Source organism: Barbus barbus, assembly GCF_936440315.1.
Source record: "Barbus barbus genome assembly, chromosome: 11".
NCBI classification, from domain to species: Eukaryota; Metazoa; Chordata; class Actinopteri; order Cypriniformes; family Cyprinidae; genus Barbus; species Barbus barbus.
Window position 1 is genome coordinate 3,571,601 of NC_136739.1, and position 17,847 is coordinate 3,589,447.

The 17,847-nt window shown below is 36.5% G+C and overlaps 2 protein-coding genes across 2 annotated transcripts in view; one reads left to right on the forward strand and one right to left on the reverse strand.

Moving 5' to 3' along the window:
* LOC306876898 (cytoplasmic protein NCK2-like) overlaps positions 1–3,910 on the forward strand; it is a 55,879-nt gene extending 51,969 nt beyond the window's left edge. Inside the window, exon 4 of the mRNA XM_079428347.1 lies at positions 2,364–3,910. Coding sequence (XP_079284473.1) covers positions 2,364–2,558 — 195 coding nt within the window. The 3' untranslated portion in view covers positions 2,559–3,910. The remainder of the gene's footprint in view (positions 1–2,363) is intronic.
* A 5,840-nt stretch (positions 3,911–9,750) lies between these two features.
* The window catches only part of LOC306877403 (UDP-glucuronic acid decarboxylase 1-like), a 54,192-nt gene continuing 46,095 nt past the window's right edge, over positions 9,751–17,847 (reverse strand). Inside the window, exons 12-15 of the mRNA XM_079429173.1 lie at positions 13,428–13,488; positions 11,833–11,890; positions 11,646–11,749; positions 9,751–10,469 (exon numbers count right to left, since the gene is read on the reverse strand). Coding sequence (XP_079285299.1) covers positions 10,338–10,469; positions 11,646–11,749; positions 11,833–11,890; positions 13,428–13,488 — 355 coding nt within the window. The 3' untranslated portion in view covers positions 9,751–10,337. The remainder of the gene's footprint in view (positions 10,470–11,645; positions 11,750–11,832; positions 11,891–13,427; positions 13,489–17,847) is intronic.

The window sequence follows — 17,847 nt, forward strand, 5'->3', positions numbered from 1 at the left end:
AACCTAATAAATAATTGACCTTGTTTTAAACAGAGTCTCTTATGCTCATCAAGGATTTATTTATTTGATCAAAAAGCAGTAATAACGTGAAACATTATTGCAATTTCTAATGTTGGTTTCCTATTTTAATATACTTTAAAATAGAATTTATTCCTGTGAAGCAAAGCTGAATTTTCAACATCATTACTCCAGTCTTCAGTGTCACATGATCCTTTAGAAATCATTCTTATACGCTGATTTATTATCAATGTTGAAACTGTTGTTCTGCTTAATATTTTATTGGAACCTGTGATACTGTTTTCTCTGATTTAATAAAAAGTTCAAAAGAGCGTTTATTTTAAAGAGAAATCTTTTCTAACAATGTAAGTCTTTACTGTCACTTTTTATCCATTTACATTTACATTTATTCATTTAGCTGACGCTTTTATCCAAAGCGACTTACAATTGCTATATATGTCAGAGGTCGCACGCCTCTGGAGCAACTAGGGGTTAAGTGTCTTGCTCAGGGACACATTGGTGTCTCACAGTGGATTCGAACCCGGGTCTCTCACACCAAAGGCATGCGTCTTATCCACTGCGCCATCTCCACCCCTAGTAAAAGGAACACATCCTTGCTGAATAAAAGTATTGATTTCTTTAAAAAAACGAAGAAACAAATGACTGACCCCAAACATTTGAACAGTAGTGTATATTGTAACACAAAATTTCTATTTTGAATAAACACTGTTTTTTTTTACTTTTATCAAAGAATCCTGAAAAAATATCACACGTCCCAAAAAATATTAATCAGCACAACTGTTTCCAACATTGATAATAAATCAGCATATTAAAATGATTTCTGAATGATCATGTGAAGACTGAAGACAGGAGTAATGATTCAGAAAATTGCTTTGCTTCATAGGAATAAATATATTTAAAAAAGTATATTAAAATAGGAAAGTTTTATTTTAAATTGCAATATTTCACAATATTATTTTGTGAAATAATATTCAGGATTTTTGATCAAACAGATACAGCCTTGATGAGCAGAAGAAACTTATTTAATAAACTTTACTGATCCCAAACCTTTGAACAACAGTGTATTATACTGTAAAAAAATAAAAAATAAAGTTTTCTCAGGTAACCTAAAATGTACATCATTTAGTCAAGGGTCAAATCAAATATAAATAGCACATTAAAGTTAAAAGCTACACACTTTGTGTGTGTGCGCTGTACAGGTATGGTATAAAGAATGTTTCTGCTCAGGTGACCGAAATGTCTGCCCAATAGAGAAAAGTTTTGCTCAGCAAGAATAAGAATTAGAGGGAGCATTGATCTGCATGCCAGATTACCTACTGCAGCAACCTGCCCATATAGTTATGCAGCCCTTGTTGAGTTATGTAATGTACTGTATTGGAACCCAAAGTGGGTAGAAACTGCACTAGCCAACTGAACTGCACAGTGTGAACCAATTATTTGTGCAACCCACTGGATGGTGGATCAGTTTACATGCACAACCCACTGACTGTACTGTGTGACAGACTAATTTGGGCAGTGTTGAATAAACCATGAAACTTGCAAAACTTATTTGAATTGCAATGAGAATATGACTTCCCATAGTGCTGTTTAGAATGGGGCGGTATGGCCAAAATCGTCCAAAGGTAATGTTTTATCACATATTACATATACATAGTAATGCAATATATGCATGCTACGTATTACAAAATTTGGCTGGAAATTAATTCCAAAAATACTTAATATTACATAATTTCAATAATGGGGTGAAATACTTCAAGAATTAAAGGTACTTAATTTTGATATTATTATAATTTTTTGTGGAAGTTTGAATAGTTACAGAATATGTACCAATTATAATTAACCAGACAGTAAACTGCTTTCAATATTTGACATGTTTTTCTGAATAGTGTGGGATTTTTTAAATCATGCCGTGGTATATGGTAAAGTAGATTCTCCACTGGTTGACATTTCTACATCACGCAATATACGCTCATATCACCCACCCCTTTCGTCTTGTAGTCTTTACAGTTAAAAGAAAGATGGATATGATGCATGAAAAAGCTTGCAGACCCTCATGAAGGATCATAAGAATTCAATCAGAGATCTTAGAAGGATAAAACCTGAAAATAACAAAGAACAATTCTTGATTTTTTTTTTTCTTTAGTTCAACACAGAAATGTTGGATGAAGTTGTACTGCCCCAGAAGGCTATGTCCTCTCTTGGCTGCTGTGTGGCTTGGTGTCAGGCTTTATTTTGTTTGAGTCAATGCTGCCATCTGGTGGTTAGATATGGAAAAGCAGCAGCAACAACGTCCCATGCATTTATCTCTCCATGTCTTTTTTATTAATTTTTTTTTTTTTTTCCAGCCCAGCGATTTCTCAATTTCTCTGAAGGCTGTGGGGAAGAACAAGCACTTCAAGGTGCAGCAGCAGGACGGAGTATACTGCATCGGTCAGCGGCGTTTTAGCAGTATGGATGAGCTTGTAGAGCACTACAAGAAAGCACCCATCTTCACCAGTGAGCAAGGAGACAAACTCTATCTTGTCAAGCCCCTTGCCTGAATTTGTTGCAGGCGTTACCTCTCCACCTGTGCACCTCTGTTCCCTTCTTCCCTTCTTTTTTTCTCTTGCTCCTTTCAGAAGCAACTTCAAGGACTATTTGACATTTCAAAGCCCAACAATGCCTCCACTCCTGTAGAGAGCAGTAGCAACTTAACATTCTTTTAAACAGAGATGTCCGTCCTTGATGTACGTGCCCTGCTTTTTTTTTATTGATTTACAGTCATTTTGGAAGTTTTGGTAAAGAAAAACAGAATGGCATTTCACTGAGCAACATCTGTTGAACTCTCTCCCGGCCTTTGGACAGCTTTGGACAACCTGTTGCTGGTTAATCCACAACCTCAACCCACATTATATTGGTTTACGCTTCTCTGCACAAAAGAGCATTCCAGTATGTAAATTTGTAGCTCTTGTACTGAATTAGCAGAGGAGAATAGATTAATGTGCATGACTTAACCTTGATCCTTGATAAAGATTGAAGAGTGTGATTTGGTTCCCTACAGATGGTGTCTCCATTCATAAAGCTCATCCGAAGGCCATGCAACTTCTCTATTTATGTTCACACTGCAGCTGCCTATCACATAACACTGTCTGAATCTGAATCCAAACTGATAATTGAGATGACAGTCAGATTTAACCTGAAATAAAGCGGTGCTGTCCCATCCTCTGAGCCTTTACAAACACTGATTTTGCATCTACAGTCCCATCCCGCATACACTAAGGCTTGGACTTCTCTGTTCCTACAATGCGAACATTTACAGTTTTCCAGGTATTTCTCTTGGATCTGAGTCACTTCAGGGTTTCTTCAGAATCAGGGTACTTCATAAAGGGAGATAAATGCCACAGTTATGACAGGCGTTAAAATAAATGTGGGTAAAGAGAGATTGTAGCTATTAAGAGAGAGTAGATTCTGTAGACACGGAGAAAGTTTGAATGTGTGTCCTTTCAACCAAATGTGCCATCCACTTCCAGTTCTGCTACTATTGATGTCTTATTGCACCTCACCAACACGTCTGCTCTGTTACACATAGTTGATTGTGAACACTAATTCAAGAAAAACAAAATATGATTTTATTTCTTTACTTTTGTCAATTACTCCAAATCTGTTTACCAATAAGCGTGTTGGTCAAGGGGTTTTCAGAATTTTTTTTTTTATCTATTTGTCTGAATGTTATTGAGCAATGTTATTTAATTCCTCTTTCCACTGTATGTTCATATATATATATATAAAAAATAAAGATATGGTGCATATATGAATCGTTTAGATCCAGCATTATGGTACTGTATTGAGGACAGTGTGGTGAGAATTGAAATACTTTTGTTCAATAAAAGTTTTGCAAAATAACTTAAAATGACCTTCTATGTTGTTGCCTGTGCTTTCTTTTCTTCTGAAGAGAATGAATGTATCGGTTCATCACAACACCTCATGACTGACATTTTAAAATAAGTCATATTTTTACAAAATCTGCATGTTGTGAGTGCAGTTCACCAGTGGATGTCACTATCAGACAGCTCTAGAGTAAAACAGAAACCTTCCCAGGTTTTTCAGACCGTACTATTTAACCTATTGTCAACGATAATGTTAGATGAAGAGTCAAGCGCCATCTTATCAAAACAGTAATAAACAATCATATTACTTACTGCAATAAGCAATATGACAATACAATATCAACAACATAATACAAATTTGTCGAACTTAATCCGTTTGATACCCTTATAATTGGTGATCATCTATTCACAATATTTATGAGATATTTAAAAAGTCATTTTATTACAGTCAGTAATCTTTTTGGAATGCAAGATGATGGCATTTAGCCTAGCTATTGTGAATAGCCTAGATAAGAGAGTAAATGCACATTCAGGCCAAGAACGTCTTTTTTGCCTGATTTTTTGCCTGATCCTGTACAGAACAAAACAATGTAGTGCAAAAATAAAGGAACTTTTGTTCTTTTGAATTTGGATCAACCTTGGATTCTTTTTATCATATAAAAACTATCTGCAATCCTCATTCACATGCACTGTTTGTATAGATGTGTGATTGACAGTGTTTTCTCAGACAGGACGATCGTTGTGCTGATGAATGCAATGAGGATGTGAAGGTAAGACAAAGAAGGTTCAGTCTTTGTCTCTGTCTGCAGACGGCATATGGTTTTCACTCCCACTCCTGAAATCTGTCACGTCAATAAAATCTTGTATAAACATGAATGACATTGTGACCGGTAAATGTACCACTGAGCTGTTTTTCTTCTACTTCTGCTTGTCTACCTGGATGTTTCTTCTGTCGGTGCAATCACAAACGGTCCCTCACCGCTGAAGTAACATGGACATGTTGATTCTGGCTTAGAGGGAGAATGTGATGGCATCTTTTCTGGCAAAAAGCAAAGCACTCTTCATGTTATTTTGCTGGTCAGTAGCACTTATTTGAGAAGGACAGACAAGCTCAGTTTTCAGAGTTTAGACTCACTCTTGCAGGCTTTTCTCTGCTTCTAGGTAAGTTTCCTCTCATGGATCTGACAGCATCATTTCAAAAACTGATATTTTTATACAGCAAGATTGATTACAATTACAGTAAAGATGTTTATAGCCATTTCTATTTCTAATAAATGCTTTCTAGCAGTCACATTAAGATAGGAATCTGGTGTTTTTACTTGGTTTCTGCTGAAGGTCCATTAGGTGTGACTGGCTTGTAGCTCAACACCTCAAAGTGATTCAGCCATCCATTAAATTAGTTTCAAATATACAGTTCAGTCTTTGTTTGTTTGCCCATTCTACACTTTAACAGTTCAATAAAGCTCCCAGTTGAGTCTGTTAAACTAGAGAAGAGTCTCTGTTTTTGTCCACAGGGTTTGCATTATTAGATGAATTTTGCTTTTTTCTTTCAAAAAAAGGAACCACTAGCCTTCGCCTGTCAAAAGAATATTAGACTAGAGACCTTAGAAAAAGTCATATTGAAAAAGTTTTTTGGAAACCAAAATTGGAGAGCTGAAAAAGTACACTTACTGTAGGTTTTGCCTGCAGAGCCTATTTAGCTAATAGGAGCTTATTCGTTTTGTTGTGTGATGCTTATCATAAACCTAATTGAGTATAGTTTTTGCAATTATTCTGTCCCATGATCAGGGTGACGTGATGTCTCATATTCGTGTGTTTGCGCTTCTCTGCACCTTTTTGCTGATTTGTTTCTGTGAAGCAGGTAAGATCTTAGTTCTCTCCCATCTGTTGATGGGATTAACTGTTCTTAAGTATTTATTTTATTGCTGCTTATTTAGCATGTCCTGGTCTGTTTCAGCTTTAGCCAGACCCATTAACACCACCAGACTAAACGGTCCAAACATTTGGCCAGCAAGTCTGGCTCAGTAGCATTATAGTCGCTAATTACACAGGCTTTTTGCCAATAAAGACTTTAAAAACGAACCGTGGAACTTATCGAACGTTATGTAAGAGTGCTCTATCAGTCATAACAGCACATACTTCACTGCATTGAAATGGTTTCTTGTCTGTTCCACTGTAGTTGAGAAAGAGGGAGATATCTTCTATCAGATGAGTGATATTCTTGTGGAATTATTTGCTTTGTTTGCCAAGGGTCTTAAATATTTGAGATTCTCTCACTGATGAGAAATGTCTAATAAGCATCTTGATATGCCACACCTGTGAGGTGGATGGATCATCTCGGCAAAGGAGAAGTGCTCACTAACACAGATTTAGACAGATTTGTGAACAATATTTGAGAGAAATAGGCCTTTTGTGTACATAGAAAAAGTCTTAGATCTTTGAGTTCAGCTCATGAAAAATGGGGACAAAAACAAAAGTGTTGCGTTTATAATTTTATTCAGTGTATATTATATGAATGAGGCACACCATTGTAATTATTAAACATGCTTGTTTTAAATAATATCCATTTTCAAGTTTTCAGCTATAACTGAAACGTACTGTGCTTCAAGGAAATACAGTAAGATAGCACTAATAGCTTTAAAACGTCAAACGCACAGCACTTAAGGCAAAAGGAACTAAGACTTCTTTAGATGATTTGCCATTACTGTAATACAAAATTGTCTCCTCACAAGCCTGTAGTCTCAAATTGTGATTTACACCCATGCTGAGGGAAGAGCTTATTTGTGGAGGATTTAAATGACATCGTTTTACATGGTGTGCTCTGCTGACTGATTTCATGTTTCTTCAGCTCCATGTTTGTAGGTTTGATTTCTTTTTCTCGTCAGGCTCTGAACATCCGGCTCAGAGTTCTTTCCAGTGAGTCAGCTTTTAATCACTTTCTCACCATTTAGTCATCAACTGCAAAATATCATCATTTAAATCAAACATTCCTGAGGTTTAGATGGACATGAGGGTGAGTAAATGATGACACTATTAGCATGTCATGTGTGTGCTTTTTCCCCTCAAAATAAAAAAATCAGTTTTGGCATGAAGCAACACAAATCTAAGACTGTTATTTGAAATTAGTGAAATATTCTAAATATCACGCTTTGCTTCACTCGGTTTCTCAGAAAAACTGTTTCATTGTGAAAATAGAATGCCGGACATTTTTTGGAATATTTCACAAAAAATGTGAGCAAGTCAGAACTGTTTCTCACTCAAAAATGTGTTCTGTTACTCGGTTTAACCCTTCATACATAAGATTCAATGGAGTATACAGTTCTTTAAAAGTCATTTTTGGGTGGGCAATGATCTGTCCCAATATTCAGTATGACTTTCCTCTTTATACGTTATTGTTTTCTTTGATTATTTTTACTGAACAGACAAATTTGACATGGCTGATGAAAGTAAATTCTGTTGTGTACTTTTTCTTTATTCAAATTATTTCTGTTATCCTTGTGGACTGGACTATTTTCCTTCATTCAATCATGTAACGCCTAATAGCCAAAGCAAATCTCTGGTAAATACTACTGAAAACTACTGGTTTTTACAGGAATGTCAGCACTGAATACATTTTCGTCAATCTGCACAAACTCTTTGTGCAAAATAAGGCAACCTTGCACACCAGAAATAGACTGATGAATATCTATTGGAATGTTGTCCATGCTGTGAAGTGCAGGCAATTCAGTTTGTGAAATAAAAATGATTACTTTTCCTTCTGAGCAGAGTGGTGCTCTTTCTGCCCATCCGGAATTCGTGTTTCCGTTTATTGGACTGATGCTATTCTGAAAGTCACAAAGTAAACCCTGCATGGACACAAAGATTTAAACGATTTACATTCTGAGAATAACCGACTATGAACCAACCAAACATTCACTTATGCAGAGTTCGAGTCTTTCTAATTTGAATAAGTAGTTTGCGTCTGCCAGTGAAGCATTGAAGCAACAGCTCTGCTCATCTCTTCTCAAAAAAAAGTACACGGCAGTTGCTTGATATTACATTTCTAACATTAATTTTCAAGTGTAACAATCCTGTAATACTATACTCACTATGGCAATATTTCATATGAAACATCATCATGTCAAAGTACAAATGCCGAATAGATGGCCTCAAAATAGAGTGCTAGAAGGAAGACAACAGCTTTGAGAAGGAAATTATAATAAAAACAGGCAGTATTACACTCCAAATTATCAAAATCCAAATTTCAACCATTTTATCTTTTAATTTAAAAAGCGTTGGAAGGAAATGACTAACAGTGATTCATCAGATACACAATACTCATAAATCCATGCATATTCACAATCACTTATGTAAGCACTCAAACAGAGCAAGAGCACTCCATGATGCCAAATACTCTTCACTGCATCAAAATCATCAGGAATAACAATACTATGAAAGTGTTTGCCCAATCACAAACTCTAGCTTGTCTTTCCTTTGATCTGCTGGAAGGTGAACATCAGTAAAGCAGAGCCAAATACATACGAGCATCATCACTGTGTCTGGCACACGACTCTGTTCCCCTTTTGGGATAAAGGAAAATTATCTTTAAATATAACAATAAATAACTCAATACGTTTGATGCTCAGATATCAGTTACTGAAATATAAGTAATATGCTATTTTAACTTAAGTTGAAACAATTTCCATAAAGATATGGTTTATACAACACTGTATATTTCACTTTTCTATTTTCACGGATCTGGCCTACTGGATGGACCCCTACCGATCCAGCGATCAGGGTCGCCAGCATCTATGATGAAAACTCTCCCATGGGGCCTCACAGCGCCGGCTCATATAGGCACGGGGCAAATGTCAATTATGACTATAAACACCAAAGACATAACCGCTCTTATTTACCACACAGTGATGTCAGCTTGCTTCTTCCTTCCGTAGCTTGTACTCATTTTGTGCTTTCTTTTGTAAATGGAAATAACAGAAAAAATCTATTTCAATACTTCACACATAAATGAAGAATGTTCATCATTTAATTGAAAATGACAACTTATTAGAAAAATATCATAAAGGTAGTCTATAGAGATAAGAACCACTGCTATATACAGTTGAAGTCAAAAGTTTACACCCCCCTTTCAGAATCTGCAAAATGTTAATTATTTTACCAAAATAAGAGGGATCATACAAAATGCATGTTATTGTTTATTTAGTACTGACTAGTATAGTCCACAAGAGAAAATAATAGTTGAATTTATAAAAAAATGACCCCGTTCAAAAGTTTACATAGCTTTGGATCGTTAGGGTAATCAAGTGTGTTTTTTTGTTTAGTGATAGTTGTTCACGAGTCCCTTGTTTCTCCTGAACAGTTAAACTGCCTGCTGTTCTTCAGAAAAATCCTTCAGGCCCCACAAATTTTCCAGCATTTTTGTGTATTTGAACCCTTTCCAACAATGACTGTATGATTTTGAGATTAATCTTTCCACACTGAGGACGACTGAGGGACTCATTTGCAACTATTACAGAAGGTTCAAGCGCTCACTGATGCTCCAGAAGGAAAATCTATGAATTAAGAGCCGGGGCGTGAACAGAATGAAGATGAGTAATATTGAGTTAAATTTACCTTGATCTTCAAATTCAAAATGTTTTCACGCCCCGGCTCTTAATGTATGGCTTTTCCTTCTGGAGCATCAGTGAGCGCTTGAACTTTCTGTAATAGTTGCAAATGAGTGAATGAAAAATCAGTGGCGAACAGAGAAAATAAAAAAAGAGAGAACTGGATTTATAAATGGGAATGCAGAGATAAAAGCACAAAAAAATGTGAAATTCAGCCATTAAGCAGAAGGACAGAGAAAGTGAGATTAAAAATAGAATACAGTCAAAGTCACAGTAAACATTTTATTAAAATATCCTTTTCACCTGAAATAAATTATAGGTTCAAAGTTCTGTATGAAGTTTCACAAAGGTAACAACAGATTTTGCTCAAAATCATCACAAAGTTTAAATCAGAAAGAATTTTCCAAAGCTTTTCCTTGTCCTCAAACATCTTGGCAGAGCTGGATGTGGTTTCCTGCTCCAGACCAGACATTCAAGAAGATCTTTAAATAGTTAGCAATTGCTAATTTCCATAATTTTCTGCAGGTGTCCATTTAACAATAACACACCGCTAGCTTTAACAAATATAAAAAAATAGATCACATCAATTAAAACGGCACAGAATGTAAACACACAACAAAAAATGCACATGAAGACCTAAGCTTAAATAACAAACAGACGACTGACAAACCAAAGTGCAAGGCAAAGTCTGTAAATCGGATATCTTTGAGGCACATTTGACTGAAAACAAACTCTTTAGAGACAGCTCTCTGCTTGAGCTGCTTTTCAAAGGGGAACCCACTCCATAAAACGGCTGCTGGATGTCTAGGGTCTTTCAGTATCCCAGCATCCCTGAGGTCAACACAATTCATCAGTTGTGTCTGGGTCTTCCTTTTTTCATCCGTGCAGCCTTGGGTTTGGGTATATACTGATTGTTGGCTTGATGCTCCAGCTCTCTGCTGAAGTACTGGATGGTTTTGTTCAAGCCTTCCTCCAGTGGCACCTGCAAACATACAAATCACATCTTATTAAAACAGACTGTTCTAAATACTGAATCAACAATAACTGAGACTGTCGTCAAAAATAACTAAACACACACCAGTGACTGCACACATACTATGTAAATGTGCCTACAGATTAGGGATGCTCATTTCGGTTCATTTTCCTGACCGACAACCGCTGCTCGTTATCTGAACAATAACCGTTTACTGATAAAATAGAAATACAATGGACAAGCATCTGTGATGATACATTAAAAATACTAAAATTTTAACGTGCAAACGGCAGCATATAGTTCAACCGCAAAACCCGGAATCACACATCCTCAAATGATCATGCACAAGCGGCGCTTCTGAGAAAAATTCATTCAATAAAGATGACAAAACTAAAACACACACTGAATCCTTCTATACGCTCGTGGTGATTTCAGCGTCTGCCGTACATAAACACATGAACAACATCTCCAGAACTGCTCTGAGAGTCACTTCATAAGCATTTTACCGTTTGATTTGAGTAAACCTAGCTTCATATCATATACACACAGAACTGTAAGGTATTCACGGCAACCCGTCAAAATAAAAGTTCAGTTTAACTTGGAAGACACTGCGGCAGAATTATATTACTATTGTAATACAATTTAAAGATAAATGAAATTAATGTTTTATGCCTTCTTTTGAAAACCAGATACAGAACACATAATTTCAGATTTTTGGGGAAAAATAAAACTAAGGCTATTTTAAGAATAAATCTGAATAAACTAAGTTGTTTTTATGCATTCAAATAATTAGACCTACTACACCAGAATTTAATAACAATAAAACATATGGTGAAAGAAAATAAAACACCCACTTATGAAAGTGGATAAAGATTTGTAATTTCTTGAAGTCTTTAACAGCCTAGAATAAATGAATAGAAATGATTCTGTCTGAGCTATGCTGTTTAAAACAAACACACATTAGTGTAAATGTAGCCTAACAGATGTATAAACTGAAAACTATTTGAACTTTATTAAAATTATTTGCGCTGATTTATTGTGTTGGATATATTTTGTTCCTTTGTGCAGTGGCTTTAATCTATTTTTAAAACCTATAAACGAAAAGTCTATACATGCATACAGTTTTATGCTTCAGGATTTTGAATAGATGGCCCTAATATTCATGATGCTCAGATCATAACTCACCACAGGTTCCCAGCCCAGAAGCATTTTGGCCTTGCGGATGTCTGGCCGTCTTCTCTGTGGATCATCTTGTGCTTCTGGAAGGAATTGAATATGACTGCGGCTCACTGAGGAGAAAATCAGCGGTGAGCTGTTAATTTAATCATAGTTAATATACCTCATCTGAAATTTTATAGAATTTTCTCCTTACCAACTAGACTCTTAATAAGCTGCGCAAACTCTAGTATGGTGTGTTCCTCTGGATTGCCCTAGAAGAGAAGAGGAGAGGAGAGGAGAGGAGAGGAGAGGAGGAGAAGAGGAGAGGAGGAGGAGGAGAAGAGGAGAGGAGAGGAGGAGAAGAGGAGGAGGAGGAGAGGAGAGGAGAGGAGAGGAGAGGAGAGGAGGAGAGGCGAGGAGAGAGGAGAGGAGAGGAGGAGGAGGAGAGGCGAGGAGAGGAGGAGGAGGAGGAGGAGGAGGAGGAGAGGCGAGGAGAGGAGAGGAGGAGGAGAGGCGAGGAGAGGAGAGGAGGAGGAGAGGCGAGGAGAGGAGAGGAGGAGGAGAGGCGAGGAGAGGGGGAGGAGGAGAAGAGGCGAGGAGAGGAGGAGGAGAGGAGAGGCGAGGAGAGGAGGAGGAGGAGGAGAGGAGAGGCGAGGAGAGGAGGAGGAGGAGGAGAGGAGAGGAGGAGGAGAAGAGGAGAAGAGGAGGAGGAGAGAAGAGGAGAGGAGGAGGAGAGGAGGAGGAGAGGCGGAGGAGGAGGAGAGGCGAGGAGAGGAGGGGCGAGGCGGAGGAGGAGGAGAGGAGAGGAGAGGAGAGGAGAGGAGAGGAGAGGAGAGGCGAGGCGAGGAGAGGAGAGGAGAGGCGAGGAGAGGAGAGGAGGATGAGAAGAGGAGGAGGAGAAGAGAAGAGGAGGAGGAGAAGAGAAGAGGAGGAGGAGAAGAGGAGAGGAGGAGAAGAGAAGAGGAGAGGAGGAGGAGAGGAGGAGAGGAGGAGGAGGAGGAGAGGAGGAGGAGAGGCGAGGCGAGGAGAGGAGGAGGAGGAGGAGAAGAGGAGAGGAGGAGGAGAGGCGAGGAGAGGAGAGGAGGAGGAGAGGAGAGGAGAGAAAAAATAGTCTGTTTTTGTGTTTTGGTTAATATTACTTACTACATATACATATGCTAATATATTTTTAACATTTCAAGTTGAATGATTTATTAATATATCATAAACAAACATTAACTGACAATGATCAATAGTGTATGTGTAAATCAACACTAGATTATTAAATACTGTAAAAAAAAATCTAGTGGTGAATCGTTTAAAACGATTTGCACAGGTTTCTGTAAATTGATCGATTATGATTCATTTTAAAGTTCTAGAAATTTTATTGATTTTCACCTTTTTAAATAAATTATTTAATTTTATTATATAATTATTTCAGTTTTTGTTTTATTTATTTTAGCACATCAAGCTAAACTAAATGAAAATTAGAAATGTTTCCTTGCTAGCTAGCTGGAAAAAAGCTATTTTTTATTTCACTTTATTTTAAATAAAATCTTTTTGTTTTCTGGTTTGTTTTAGTTAACTATAATAAACCTGTACTGATGCATCAGTTTGTATTATTTTCCTCAATTTCTCAGGATAAAACGATAACGAGCCATTCAACATTACAGTACAATTGAAAGCCAGGCCTAAACTGCAAAGTACTGAATTGTTTCTATTTAACATTTATTAACAGAGTTTTATTACAGAGTATTTAAAAATATATATACAGTATATTATAAAAACTCGATGTGTGAATAGCGCCTGAAGGCAAAATGCTAAACTCACCAGGTTAACTGGACTACTGATGTTACTGTTCATCAGGGACACCAGGCCGTTCACCAGATCACTGGGAAGAAAAGAAAGAACTAAACCAGAGTATGTGGCATCTTGACCAAGCACAGTGAAAGAACGATGCAGATGCGATCATCTGAAGGGACGAGCAAATGAACTAAACAGAAATAAAATGATAAACCTATTTACACTAATAGAGGCCTTTGGCAAAATGCAAATCTGGCTGTATGAATAAGTCACAGTTCATTTTCTCTTCAGGGTGTTCAGGCATATGTGAATTCCTTCAGTGTGTGTGGGCATGAACACAGCGGGGCAGCAGAGATGTGTGCAACATTCAAACATTCAGACATTCATTCAGTAACAGATTTTCAATTCAAAGTAAGATTTTCAGAACACATCCAGTCCATTCAGTCTCAGAGGTGACGGCATAATTTTACTGTTACTTACTTTTAGTCATTTAGCAGACGCTTTTATCCAAAGCGACTTACAAATAAGAAAAAGTAACTAAAACTAAAAATTAACCCTCTGTAAATACTCTATACACACCCATTTAAGAAAATACAGAAATGAAATAAAATTGACAAATGCATACAACAACATTTCAATAGTAAACATATAAAGGAAAAAAAATGATGGTAAGACCATTAATAACAGCCTCAAGTGCTGTCATCTACACCTCCACAAGGACAAAAGAACCAAACCAACCCTGCTAGTGTTGTTCAGGCTTAAGAGCTTTTCATTTTATAGGCTTGTAATTGGACATAATTCAGACTGTAAATAATGAGGAAGCTTTATAAAAAAAAAAAAAAAAGTGTGCAATCTCCCTTACGTTCAGCTGTCTGCCTCCACCAACTTCTATAATAACTATCCAACACACATGAGAAATGATAAAGCCTTTATTCGATTATTTCTATAGACCCTTTTCACGTTTCCAAGCAGTCAAAGTTGGGTAAGATTCTATTGTGGTGAACTGAAACTGTAACAAATATCATTTTTGTATGGCAAAAACAATAAAAAAACAAAACAGATGGTGTTTCTATGACTTTCCAAAAGAAGGAAAAAATATAGAGACTGATTATTGTCAAGTTTGCGTTCACTCGCTCAGCCGTTTTATTTCAAACACTAATGCAGCAGCATTAACTAGTTTTCTGTAATTTAATGCCAAGGTAATACAACACGAAATATAGTTATAAATGTACATTATATTTAAAAAAAAAATATATATATAAAAAACTAGATTTATGATGGTAATACTGTAACTAGGGTTGGGAGATGTCTACCAAATTGGCATCGGATGATGTCTACAGAGAAACATCGTGATGGACGATGACATCGGGGGGCGGGGTTAGGGATGTCCCTGAAGCATGAATCCGTATGCAGAAAGGCATGGAAAACAAATAACGAGTTCTACGGAGCCACTAAAGGGACATTAGCCACTAGCTAGCGGTTGCCCGCTACATTACAGCACATGAAAGTTACTTACCACACACATAGTAAGGATAGATGACTGATAGGACAAATACTGAGCACCACTGACAAATCCCAGTTTTACATTAATAGAAGGGCTTGAGCAGCATAGTTTGAAATTCGTGATTTTCCTGTTCACATGCAATTTGAAGAAATGGACCGTTATGCATGGTTGGAGTATATGCATTTTTATGCAGACTACTATTTCACACTTCAGATGATCTACCAACTAAATTCATCAAGTTTGCCAGGTTTGTAAAATTATATGCAAGACTTGTTGAAATGATATAGGTGTCTATTTGCTGAATGCCGTCGTTATATGGGGAAGCATTATAGCATTTGCCTTTGTATTGCTAATAATAGAAAGGCAAACACTATAATACTTTCATTTAGTTTTTTTCGCCAAAATATTTTTAAAGACAGAACTGTTCAGAGAATAAGAGCTCTTTGAGAATACCAGCGGCTAAGGTCAGATGCTCAGTGCAGTCAAAATAACTAATCTCATGCGTCACAAGCTTGTGATTTGATTAGATTTAATTTGATTTGATTCAAGATTATTTTGGATAAAAATCAGGTACAGTACATGGCAAATTTTCTCAAGGAAAATAAAAATCGTTCAACTAATGCTGTAAAATATACATGAGAGTCAGTTGATACTACATTACTATATTTTTAAGGTTAAAATGAGCTGATTTGTTTACAAACACTCGATTATCTTTGTATGACATTAAAGTTAGAAAAGTAAAAAAAGCAAATATTTGCTGAAATATTCTTGACAACTAATTGTAACACCACCAATGGCAGGTTTTTTGGATTTAGAATCCCACCACTTCCTGTCTCTCTTTGTACTAACGAATAAAAGCAAAATGACTAAAAATATAATAAAAAAATAAAAAAAGTCAGTTCATGGTTCACCCAATAATTATAATTCTGTCACAATTTTCTGACAAAACTTCTTGTGTTCCATGGTTAAAGAAAACAAACAAAATGTTTAGAATAACATAAGTGGGAATAATTCAGAGTTTTTATTTTTGAGGTGAACTATTCCTTTTAGATGTGCGCCAAACACGAGCCACAAGAGCTGCCTTTGATTTGTCAATACAGCTGGAATTGCTAGATGTGAATTGGTCTCTTTCGCTTTAATAACACTATGAGCTCAATCATACAGGTCCATCTTCTCTTCACTGAGTGCACACTGCTTATTTGAGATAACACTTCTGTATTTATCTTTAGGATGAGTCAGACCAGAGCTGCGGCAAGATCTCTTGGTGTGGGCTCTGACCCTGGGAGGGGCATCAAAGCCTGTAAAAACCCACGTTTATATAAGAGTTCACTTTACCTCTGATCATCTCACATTGTAGTAAAGTGTCATTTCTTCAGTGTTGTCACATGAAAAGATATAATAAACTATTTCAAAAAATGTGAGGGGTGTACTCACTTCTGTGAGATACTGTATATATATATAGAGCTGTTGGGGCTAAAGGCGCACAGTAATTAACATGATAATTAATAGATGGCTGACTTTTCCATTTGTTGACATGACATGGTTAGATTCAGATGGTAAATTATATATTATGTTGGATGTCCATATTAGAGATAATCACCATGTTTAGAATTAAACTATCATATTTAGAAACATGATCTTAATCATATCATATAATAAAAAATCGGTTGTTGTTACTACTGTAAATATATATTCAATTATTGTTGGATCTCCTTCAATACTTTCAGAATCTTTACTTCTTAAAATGATTTTGTTTCTATATTTTAAAATATTTTTTTTATTAACATTTTAATGACAGTATATTTATTGAACAAAAATTATTTTATTTTTCAAAATAAGCAGAAAATACTACAAACTTTGCTAAAGTGGTTGTTTGTAACAAGTATTAACTTAGACATTATTTTAAAAACCATTATTTTAGCTGAAGTTTTTGTATCAATACCATGTGCCTTTTACCCCATGCTGGTGGGACTTTTACCCCGTGTGTGGGGTAAAAGGCCCCCATTGCCACCTCATACATATACAAGATTTTTAAACAAAATAAACAACTTGAATGATTTATTTGTTGCTCCATTAATGTTCAAAACAACGTATATATTTTTTTTCTGAAATTATACATTGTAGGCACAGTGAATAGCACATTTTTTCTTAAGGTGGGCCTTTAGCCCTGTTGTACCCCACACACACACACACACACACACACACACACACACATATACATACACACATATACACACACACACACACACACACACATACACACACACACACACACACACATACACACACACACACACACACATATACATACACACACACATACACACACATATACATACACACACACACACACATACACACACACACACACACATATACATACACACACACACACACACACACACACACATACATACACGCATATACACACACACACACACACACACACACACACACACACACACACACACACACACACATACATACATACATACATACACACACACACACACATATATACACACACATGCATACACGCATATACACACACACACACACACATATACACACATACATACACACACACACACACACACACACACATATACATACACACACACACACACACACACACACATATACATACACACACACACACACACACACGCATACACACACACATATACATACACACACACACACACACACACACATATATATACACACACACACATACATACACGCATATACACACACACACACACACACACACACACAATGATAAACACGTACATTTATCACCCAAGTCCAAATCCCATTAATAACTGATAAATTTGCTTCCACCAAAGCACCGCTACATTATCAGTCTGTACACAAACTCTGCAGCCTTTGAAATACTTTCAACGCAATTACCAGAAAGCACCAGTAATCCCATCAAAAGCA